Here is an 11,344-nt window from a genome sequence, read left to right as displayed (position 1 = left end):
GAATGGAGTAAAAAAGCAAAATCACTTAACATGCTCTTGCAGGTTTTGCTATACTAGATCTTGTTAGTATATTTATAATTTTTAAGTGTTAAAGGTGGAAAAAAATAGATGTTTGACTTGGTTAGATAAGAGAAAACTAAAAAAAAACCAACCCAAATCATCCCACTGAGTATACAAAGTCATCTGATCCACATAAAACACTCAAGTTTTGTAGACAAAAGGTTTCTCAAGCCTGAGCCACAGGCCCCTCAGAACAGGGCTTACGTCAGAGCAGTAAGTGACCAAGAAGCGCAAGGAAGAAATGATAGTTCAAAATAATTTATTTGCATGTGTCATTGTATTCTTTCCAAACTGAATAAAGAGAAATTATTACTATATAACCAGAGCCTATATTTTTAAAGGTATTTAGAAATCTTTGGAAAAATAAATAGTGTGTGTCTTGGGGGGAGGGGAGGATATGCCTGTATAGTTTTTCAAATGTGAATGATACTCCTTCTTCTTTAATGTATATTAAGGCAGAGGAAAGAAGCGAAATCTCTGTTAGGAATTACACTGAAAGTAGGAGTTAGATAAACCAGTAGATTGTTTCCCTGGAATGATGTATTGGTTTAAGCAATCCCTGATGGAAGGGAAGTTCACAGCTGTGAGGAATACATAAATTCTTTCAAAGAAACTGAACATAATAGACCAGACAGTTTAGAGATGGTAAATTATAAGCAGAAAATTTATCTAATTACTACTTGTTTGGTGTTGAACCAAAGTACTGGACTGCTAAACTGATCCAATTTGGCAATCTGGCATTCTCGAGCCCTTTTCCTTCTATTCCAGTTATTTTAATTCTAAATTTTAAAAGTGGAAAGAAATATGTCTGAAAGTTCAGGAAATGTATTTATGAAGTATTGATGCTTATACATCTAAAGCAAAAATTAAGGAGAAGCAGCAACAGATTAAAACTTTTGCACAAGCTTCCAAAATAGTTAGGAAATGTCAGCATCTAAATCAATTATTAAATATGTAGGGCAAAATAGATGAGTACTTCACTGTATCTTTTTCCTTAGTAGAGTTTGAATACTGCTATTTTTCTTATTTGTTTTATCTTGTTTTGTGCCAGATGTTCTTATCAGGGAAAACAATGGTGACGTGTTTTAATATTGATGAGTTGATTCTCCTGGGAATAATAGTGTATCTACCTTCTCAGAATACAAATTGTGGGAGGCTTTCTATAGCATAATTACCACAACACATTGAATTTTAAGTGCAACTATTTAAAACTGTGGAAAGAACTTTCTGTTTATTATCTTTGTTTTATCTATTTAAGAGGAGAATGACTCTTCTTTTAAAATTATGTACTGTTTTGATGGCCTTTAAAAAGCAAGCATATAAATCAGCAGTGGTAATGTGTAACCTGTCAAAGCAGCATATGCTTAAGCACCTTATAAACTATTAAATAATCATAATATTTCTCTTTCCAAGTTTGTTAGTTTATTTGTTGAAGCAATTGCAGAGCAGTTGCAGAGTAATTAAAGTACTTTACTTTAACTTTTTTTTTTTTTCCCTTCAGGAACTTGAAGTACCGATATTATAAATGATTTGGTGACAAGCTGAGCTTGCAATGCAGGCAATAAAAACCGTGGAAAAAGAAGTGACTTTTATTAAGGAAATACTTTTCACAGAATCCTTCCTCAAGCACCAAGAGTGCAGCAGAAATCGGGAGAGCAGGCTGCTCCAAGAGCAGCAGCCATTGGAAGGAGCTGTCTGCAGCTCTCAGTGCTGTACTGAGCATGTCCCAGCGGAGCCCAGTGCAAGCAGCACATTATGCAAAAAGGCAGCTCTAGCAGATGGGAGAGAGGCACAGCAAGCATTTGCTTCACTTGCATCACCACCGCTTGAAAACAAACCTGGATTGCTAGAGGGGATCTCGCCAGCAGGCCAAAGGAATGAAATCCGGGAGGATGGCTTGATTGTCAAAGGTGTTGCACTGCGAAAAATCATGGGGAATCAAGATGGGAAGCTAAAGAAAAATACAGGTGATGTGCAAGAAGGAGGAGAAGATGTCTCTGGGCCCAAGGATACGGACGGCACAAAGAAGGTATCAGGAGGCAGAAGGGGACTGGGGAAACATGCAAAAGGTAGCGAATCGGGTAAGAAGAAGGGTAAGTCGGACTCCAGGCCCTCTGTGTTTTCAAATCTGAGGATCAGAAAAAATCTGTCCAAGGCTAAAGATGGGAATAGCAGTTCACGGGAAGATGTTTTGGAAAGCCAGGCCTTGCAGCCTGGGGAGCTGGACAGTACTCATTCAATTGTAGCCAAAACTCCCGATATAAGCATCTCTGCAGATGAAGGGGGTCTCTCAGACACAGATGTTGAACATTTTGAAATCAGAAATGAAACTGCTCCAGCTGCTGCAGAGACACAGGATGGACAAAGGACCAGCTCTGGCTCTGATACGGATATATACAGTTTCCATTCAGCCGCAGAGCAAGAGGATTTGCTTTCTGATATCCAGCAAGCTATTAGACTGCAGCAGCAGCAGCAGCAGGGGGCAATTAACATTGGAACTGAGGACCTTGTCGCCAAAACAATGGGCCGACACATGGCTAATTCACAAGCAACCTCCTTAGATTTCGAACGGTTTTTTTCAGTAACTACCACTGACAAAGAAAGGAGCCCAGACACGGAGGGGGCTTTTCCAGCGGTATCAGAAATTGTGGAAAACCTTCCTGTCTCCGGTGCCACTGAATGTGAACCGAAAGAAGCGGTAAATGGCACAGGCTCTCCTGGTAACGGCTTATTTGAAACACAGGAACGTCAGCTATTGACTGAGGAACAGCCCGTTGCTGGAGTGGATGCTGTAGCCAGTGAACTACAAGACAGTTTGAATAGAACTGCAGTAGAAAACGGGTCTGAGACACACAGCTCCGCACAACCTTCTCCAGCCTCAGTGGCCGATACTGAGGCTAAAATTGCTGAAGTGCAGGCTGTTGATTTTCAGGGCTCAGTAACAGAGGGTGGTATTTCAGATGCAGGCCGTGATCATGCTGCTGAGACTCAGGAAGGGAAACACACTCTGTCAGCCAGTCGAGAGGAGCTGCGTAATGGTTTATCCACGGAAATGAAAAATGGCAGTTTGTCCTCTGAAGGAACAGCAGACAGTCCGATGCTTGGTTCCCGATGTTTTAAGCCCTATCTAATTAATCCCTGTTACATCAAAACCACAACTAGGCAACTGAGTTCTCCCAACCATTCACCTTCTCCCTCCCCATCCCAGAGCCCGCTTTTCACAAGGAGGCAGGATTCCGTCCACAAAAAAGAAAAAGTCTCAGTCAAGAAGAAGAGGTCTGCTAGTTTGGCAGGTTTGTTTAGTCGTTCTGCAGACTGGACAGAAGAGGTGTCTAATCACAAAAGCGAGATCACAGAGAAGGTGAGCTCTGCAGACTATTTGGAGCACAAGGGGTTTAGAGAGAAATTTCAAACAGAAAGAGTGCCTTTGACTCATTCAAGAAAGTCCTCAGGGGTCCAGGCTTCTACAGAGACATTTCCCAATGTCTTTTCAGGTGAGTGATATGTATTAAGGGTTGTTTGGCTTTGGTATTTTTTTTCCCACAACAGCTTTGAAAATATTTTTAAAATACTTTAATTCACTTAATGCAATACTTTGCATGCATTATCATCTTTACTTGTGCTGACAGCTTTAAAATCCAAGGCCTGATCTTACAAACACAGTCACATTTCATCAGTCTGGCAATACTGCCACTAAAGGAAATGCATAACTCTGAAGTTTTTCATTCTGCTTGTCTCCATTGTCTACATCCTGTAGAAAAAGGCCGAATGCCTTAAATTATTCTTGTTGAAAAATGCTAAAAGCTGCACTGTTGTAGGCAGACCAGCTCTCTGCATAAATAGATCTTTCAAATGTGAAGCTTTCTGTAACCAGGATCCTGTTTGGGGTTTTCTTGTGCTAGGTGCTGTTCTAATGTACTGTAAACATCTGAGACCTGCACCTGGTGTTAGACTGAGGTGGTGATGAGGATTTGCTTAGTACAAAAAGGAAAAAGCCATGCAAGCACAGATGGACAGCACTTCAGAAAGGAGCCAATTTCCTCTTCAGAAGGGGGGAGGAGGAAAAGAAAAAAATGTTAATGTATTGAAGGGCAGCAAAAACAGGAGAGGAGAAGGGAACGCGGGGTTGTACAATTTGGTAGCTGTGTCAGGCTGCTGCTTAGGCTACATAAGGTGACTCATTCAGTAAAGTATTCTTTACCTTGCCGGTTAGGCAGCTTGCATCCTGTCACAATGACATGGGAATAGAGAGTTCACAAATGAAGCACTGTGAGTAGATGGCTGTATTTTCCTTCACGCTGAGGTTATTTCCCCTTTTTCTGCCCCCACCACCCCCCCCCACCCCCGAAGTTTCTTTATAAAGGTAATATATTCATAAATAGGAACATTTCTGCCACATAGGAGGTATGTATACAGAGAAAACTGAGCAGCATATTCCATATATTTTTCACTTAAGGAACCTGTAGAACTAAGAGAATACAGAGAACATACCCTAAGAGCACCTGTTATAAGATAAAACTGGTTTTGTTTTGAATGAAGTCAGTTCTAGATGCATGAGCACAGTAACCATATCTGTGCACAAGCTCTTTGCAAAAAATGGAGTGAGATTTTTTTTGTGGTTTTATGAAAAGTAGACAGAAGAGTAAGATTTATGAAATAAATACCTAACATTACTTTCTAGATTCAAGTCACAACTCTGTCATTCTTCAGGAGTCTTGAACAAAATTCCCCAGTTTCGGTCTAGAAAATTAGAACTCAAATTTTTTAAAACAGAAAAAGCCAGTCCCCTCTGAGACTAGCCCTCTATGAAGTGAGCTGAATCTTTTTTTGTGTTTTGAATCCCTTTCACCCATTTCTAAGACTTAATTTCAGACATACTAGTTAAACTTTTCCAATTTGAGGTGTTCACTAATTTCAGATTTATAGCATATAAAAATCACACACTTTTTTTTTTTAGCTATCAACATTTGGCAGCTTATAAAAAGCTCAGAAAAATTTTAATTGCCATATCAGTAATTAGACCTTATAGTGGTGCTATGACAGAAATAAATTTTATGTGGTAAACTTCAAGAACATGGTATTTCTTTTTAGATACTTGTTTTCTGAGAAACAGACTTTTTTGCATTTCCTCACAAGGTTTTGATTTGCTTACTAAAAATTTTTGGATTGTTTTGTGTTTTCCCACCAATACTTCAGACTGTTATTGTGAAGGGACCAGTGTCCAATGCAACAGTAGTTCTATCTCTTATGGAAATCACAGTGACCCTCATTTGCATGTACATACCAGCTGTCTTTACAGGCAGAGGACAATTATATCTTTCAGTTCATGCAGAAAAGCTTAAAGTGAGGGAACTGGAAATGACTCATCTCTATTTGGCCATTCATAGTTTTAAAAAATGTATTTACAATCTAAAATTTATCAAGAATTTAAAAATAACAAGTGGTGTACATAAAAAAGGGGAATTAAACTTCGCATTACTCTTCCCATAAACTGCCATTGCTGCAAGAGCAGAAAAGCCTCTAAATAAACCATTCTGGTCAGCAATGATTACAGAAATAATTTCCTTGTAATTTGATACTACTTGTGAAAAATGTTGTATTTTACTTGCATGCATGAGATACATTGACTTGGGGATTAGCATCAGGCTTTGAGAAATAACATTCTTTATAGTGGGATATTTCTAGCTAAAAAAAAAAAACAAAACAAAACAAGAAAAACAAAGGAAAGGCAAACCCAAACAGCTTCTTGCCTACAGCATTAAATCCCATTTTGCTGTGCAGTTACTGCAGTGTTGTTCTGCATTTCTAACTGGAATCAAGTAAAATATTCCACAACACTTCATCATTGATTTCAATGACTGCAGGTTCTATGCAGATGATTGGCCTACTTTTGCACCATGTTGTGGTTTGGCTGTGTGCCCTTTGGTTTTCACAGTGATACATACGAACTCTTTAAGACTGCTTTAATGTAAAATGAAGATGGAAGCCAAGGACTTGAATGGCAGAGACTTTGCATATCTAATTTTGCTTTCTATAAGAAGGAAAGTACAGTATTTCGAATTTGATGCATTTCTTAGGAATGTGGTGTGCACAAATTTATGGGCATTTTGTAATTCAGGCATTTGAGCTATTTCATTTTTTATGTGGACAGCTGTATTTGAATTTGCAGTGACAGTAATTACAAGTTCTAGATTACCCAGTGCACAATGGGGCCATGGCTTTTATATCGTGGTCCCAGGGGGACAAGAGCTCGACAAGAGTTGGTTCTCTCACTTTGTCGTGTGGCAATGAATGATTTGCACTAATGTGAAGAGAGTATCTTGGTGGGAAAATGAAATTGATATTTCCAAACATTAACATAACTGAAATGAAAGAGCCAATAGATAGATTTAGTAAAAAGGATTTCATCCTTGCATTAATTTGAGGTGCAGTGATTGCAGAGGAGCTAATAAGGGCGTGTTTTACGTAAATTGAATGAGTCCCATCAGCTGCCCCAGACAGTAATTAAACTTGACCCAGACAAACCCATGCCCTTTCTAATCTCTGTTGGCTGGTTGTAACACACTTGCTGCATGAAGCTCTTTCAAACAGATCATTTACCTTTAAATTTCTCTTCAGAGATTTTTATTTGTTCTGCTCTATCTGTAAAGAGGAGACAAACAAAAAGTCCTGGTTACCATAAAACAAAATCTGAAGCCAGTACTGTGCTTGTGTACTCATGTCTGTTTTCTGACTTCTGCCACTTTATTTCACTTCCATACTGTTTTAATGTTGTCTTCCCACTTCCAGTTCCATTGCAGTGTCTACAGGCATATACAGAGGTCTTAGTATAGATAAGTATGCGAAAACTCGAAAAAGTTGGATCAAAGTTTATTTCTGAGGCATAAAGTAGACCTTTTAAAATGCTTTTTCAAGGCTTTTTTTCTTTCTGATTCATGTGATGACACACACACAATATGGATTTGTATCTGTTGGCATCCTGAGTAGACTTTTTATCAGGCAGCTGTTATTTAAGATTACTTATGGTTTTCTGTTTCACTGATGATGTTTGTTAGCAGTAATACAAACGATTCTTTTATCAGATGAGGTATAGCCTCATCTATGTAAGGGAGCTGCCCAACAGCAACCCTACATGTGGTATGTGATCACACACTACACTGAGTGTTGCTAGCAAGCATCTGAAGGGAAAGATCCTCCTCCTTTTGCCTAGTACACACAAAACTCGGGGGAGGGGGGAGTCCAACACTGCACTTCTACTGTACTAAAATGTGTTTGAAAGTGGCCTGCAATATGTTATTGAAAGATGGGTGAGTACTGATCAGTTGCTTTAATGTTACTGTGCCAGAACCCCAATATGGGATTTGGAGAAACGTGAGTAATTTCACTGGAATCCAGTGCTGCCAGGCTTGTTTTGATGGGATCTCATGATTAATACTTTGATCTTTATCTAGAACTTCATTGGGAGTAGCAGATTTTGGTCATGGGATTGAGTGGCTCTGTCTATTGGGCAACCACATTCTGACCAGCAACCGCATTCTGATGTATGACTGGGAGCCTGACATGTCTGGAGTAGGAATGTGTGGACTTGGTTGCCTGATGGTCTTTTTTAGGGTGCAAAGGGGGAAAGGAAAAGGGACAGTTTATAGCTGGGATCTGTGCAGCTCTACTTGGTTCTGAGACACAGTATCACAAGAATATCCATCACACAAGGGATCTGTCTGGAACTGACCATTAAAGGACGTTGTGTGCTTCAGTGACTTCATTTCTGTGAAATGAGCAGCGGATTACTCCAGTGGGAATAATTATGTGGAGTTTAAGTTTGATTATATTTCTTGGGTTTAATTGTGCTTTATTATTTTTTAAAGTATGCACATATTTTTTAATAGCTTGGGGCATGGTTGGTATATTTTTTTTAAAAAATCCCCAACTGTGTGTGTAGGACTTATTTGCAGAAAAAAAAAACCCTATTTCTTGAAACAGGCTTTTTTTTTTCTCTGTGCTGTTCTGTTTAAAGAAAAACAAATTTGGAATTGAAAAGCAACTCTAGGGATATTTTAGGCTGACTATATATGAGGGATTAAGTTCTAATGTGAATCATGGCGATAGAATATGCAAAAATATTAATTACCCAAGATATTTTGTTTGTTTAGTGTTCTAATCAAGCTCAGGATATGGCCAAGTGTATTCCTTATGAACTACTTCTGCCAAAATTTGAGCTTACATAAGGAGTAGTGGTGATGAACCATATATATGTAGGTGTGGGTGACTGCAGCTTTGGTTATTTTTAGATACATTTGAAAACATCATTCTGTAGCAGTTAGCTGGACTGCAAGTTTCCAGAAACTTACTTTTATGGAGGCAGTTCATCGTTTTTGGGAATGGGGTGAACTGGTACAAGGGGAACAGGACAGAAGAAGAAAGGACAGCTGTGAAAGGAAGGTGATGGACAGATGTGAGGACTTTACATTGTGTCACTTCATTCCTGCCTCTTCACATGATAATAGAAGGCCAGTTGCACTTCATTAAATGCTTTAAAAAGGCAGCAAAGGGGGTTCAGGAGCTGTGGCATGCTATCATTTTCTCTAAGCAACAGCAGCTTCCTGCATTCCTACATTGCAATTCATGTAAAGAAAATTAAGGACAACGAGGTGGTCTGTGTTACCTTGAGTATAAAAATGGCTGTTCTTTTATTTCCATGTTGCTGCTAACCAGAATGTTTCCTTCACACTGATGGAAATAGCTAGGCTTTCTGACCAGGAAGTGGGTGATGTTTTCTGATGCCAAACCATGTTTTATTCTCTCATAAATACAGACCATAACTTCTTTCATCTGTAGTTGCACAGCAGTAGAACCATTAAGTAAGTTAGCACTTTTGTAACAGTAAGAAGCAGTGGTTTTGAGATTGTGTGCAAATATCACAGGTTGTAAAAGAAAACCCTAATATATATAAAGCTAAATGTAAATACATAAATAAAGAAGTACGTAAATCTTTAGAATTTAATCTTTTTGGTGTCTTGACATATATAGCTAAGTAGTGGCAGGAAAGCCTAGTCACAAGTGAGATTTATTGAGACATTCTTATTTGTGAGTACAAGTATGACTTTTTTGGTCTCAGGATCTGTATAAGAGTTATCAGGAGTGCCAGAGCTCTGAACGTGGTGTGAATTTGAATGAGGAGAAAACATAGATAACTTTACTCTGGAACTAATTACAGAAGGCACCTTCATTCTAGAGTTTATTTGGTGCCAGGATCTGGCTCAGATGTACCAGAGATAGATGCAGAAGACGTAGAAATAGCATGTACCAGGGAAAAAGTAACTGCTATCCTTTCCTCTTCCTTGCACTGATAAGGAAAAAAAAAATCACTCTAAAAAAGAAATGTGTGCTGCAGTATCACAATAGTTAACTAACTTAACATCTCTTAAAAGTCATGGAAGAAAATGTGGTTTTCATTTAAAAAAAAAAAAAGGAAAAGAAGACCAAAACAAAAACATTTCCTTCATAATAGAGGTTGTGTATCCAAGTGCTATTTTGTCATGCAAAGAGTCAAGAAATAATTTATGCTGAGAAATTGTTGAGGGAAATACTTGATTACATCAGTGAAAGAAAATAAAGGCCCAGTTACAGCAAGGGAGTTGTGTTTCTAGGTTTTCTTCAGATGAAGTCTAGAAGAACATATCTGCACAAATACATAGATGTACATGTGTAGTTTTTGTGGAATATAGTTCTAACTTTTTGCTTTTCCCCTTTTTCATCTTACTGTTGTTTGTTTATGGACACAAACCCAAAAGCTTTTGTACATCCTGATAAATATTAAAAAGCAGATATTAAAGTTGGAGATTACCAAACCTTGGGAGCACAGCTCCTGGAGCAGAAAGAAAGCTAAGGCATACCTGGGATCTAATGAGCAGGTTGAAGGAAATGTGTTATTTGTGTCCCATTTTAAAGACTTCCTAGTTTGGTTCAGTTGTGTCTCGTGACTTTTGGCTGCTTGAGCACACACTTGAATTTACTTCTAAGGTAAAGATAGGCCAGACTGCTTTGAATGTAGAATAAAACATTGAACCATTAGGCATAAAGGAAATTGGGTTTTATGGAATAGTGTGTATCAGTTTGGACTGACAAAAGATGCTGCTAGTAATAGATGCCCAAAAAGACATCAGAGGAGCTTCTTACTTTAAAGAGCTAGATGGAAAGAATTGTGGCTTTCCAGCAGTCTGTAAGAACCTGGCACAGACTGCTGCCTTCACATCACAAATCACCACAGAAACTAAAAAGGTAAAGATGGACAAAATTAAATACTTGCTGAGAGGAAGCTAAGTACCTGGAAAACGCAATACAACATTTGCCAAAGATGCATATGGTGCCTAAAAGATTTGATAGACAGACACATATAGATTCTCCTTCATAATAAACTGCTATAATTATAGGGTAGCCTTGTAAATGTACCTCTGTAATCTGCAATGATACTGCATTAGAACCTGAAGAGAAATCAATGTGAAAGAACACATGCAATTTAATGTTGTGGGAGGGTGCATCTTGTTTATATTTTTAGAAAGATATTTTGTACTCTATGCCACTGCTATATCATAGTTGAGGAATTGTCTGGTATTTAAAAATTTTAAAACCTTCAGCTTCTGAAAGTTAATATATGAAAGCTTCTGAAAGATGTATCCTTTCCTTTTACTATTTTTGTCACATATATAGTTGTCGCTAAGTGACGTATATAAATGACATATAGCAAGAGGAAGGGATAAAAGAATAGTTTAATATTCTGTCTCAGCTTATCCTGTTATACATATGTCATATGTAAGAAAATTCACTGTGGGGGAAAGGTGTAAAATCTTAGTCACCATGAAAGCAAAATTTCAAGGAGCTCATGTTCAAGTTAGGGAGAAAGAGTGCTTCACAGATTTGCTAATCTGGAAGAATGCTGAAAGCACTGTCACAGCCTATCACAAATATTTAATATGTTGTGAAACTCTGGTGATAGTAGAGATATAATACCTGCTTTTTATAAAACGTAAAATATTGTTGCAAATAATCAAGCCAATTTTCATCATGTTTTGACTGCAGCAGCAAGTAAGGCTTTGGAACAAATCTTGAGGGAGGAAATTAGAAGATATAATTAACTATTGAGTATATGACAAAAGGGTAAAGAAAAATGACAAAATGCAGCATGGTTTTATCAAAGATCAATAAGACTACATTGCTAATATTTTATTTACAGCTGCTTTCTAGACAAAACAAGTGTGCTAAGAAGGCACTCACCTGCATTTCTGTA

General features: G+C 38.1%; 1 protein-coding gene across 5 annotated transcripts in view; it reads left to right on the top strand.

The window, feature by feature from the left end:
- The window catches only part of FMN2 (formin 2), a 166,608-nt gene that overhangs the window by 12,702 nt on the left and 142,562 nt on the right, over positions 1-11,344 (top strand). For all 5 annotated transcript variants that reach the window (XM_017736388.1, XM_017736386.1, XM_017736387.1 and 2 more), the window contains exon 2: positions 1,562-3,554. In XM_017736388.1, coding sequence (XP_017591877.1) covers positions 1,613-3,554 — 1,942 coding nt within the window. In that variant the 5' untranslated portion in view covers positions 1,562-1,612. The remainder of the gene's footprint in view (positions 1-1,561; positions 3,555-11,344) is intronic.

Source organism: Corvus brachyrhynchos, unplaced genomic scaffold (assembly GCF_000691975.1).
Source record: "Corvus brachyrhynchos isolate BGI_N302 unplaced genomic scaffold, ASM69197v1 scaffold595, whole genome shotgun sequence".
In the NCBI taxonomy this organism is placed as follows: Eukaryota; Metazoa; Chordata; class Aves; order Passeriformes; family Corvidae; genus Corvus; species Corvus brachyrhynchos.
This window is presented reverse-complemented; position numbering and strand designations above follow the sequence as displayed.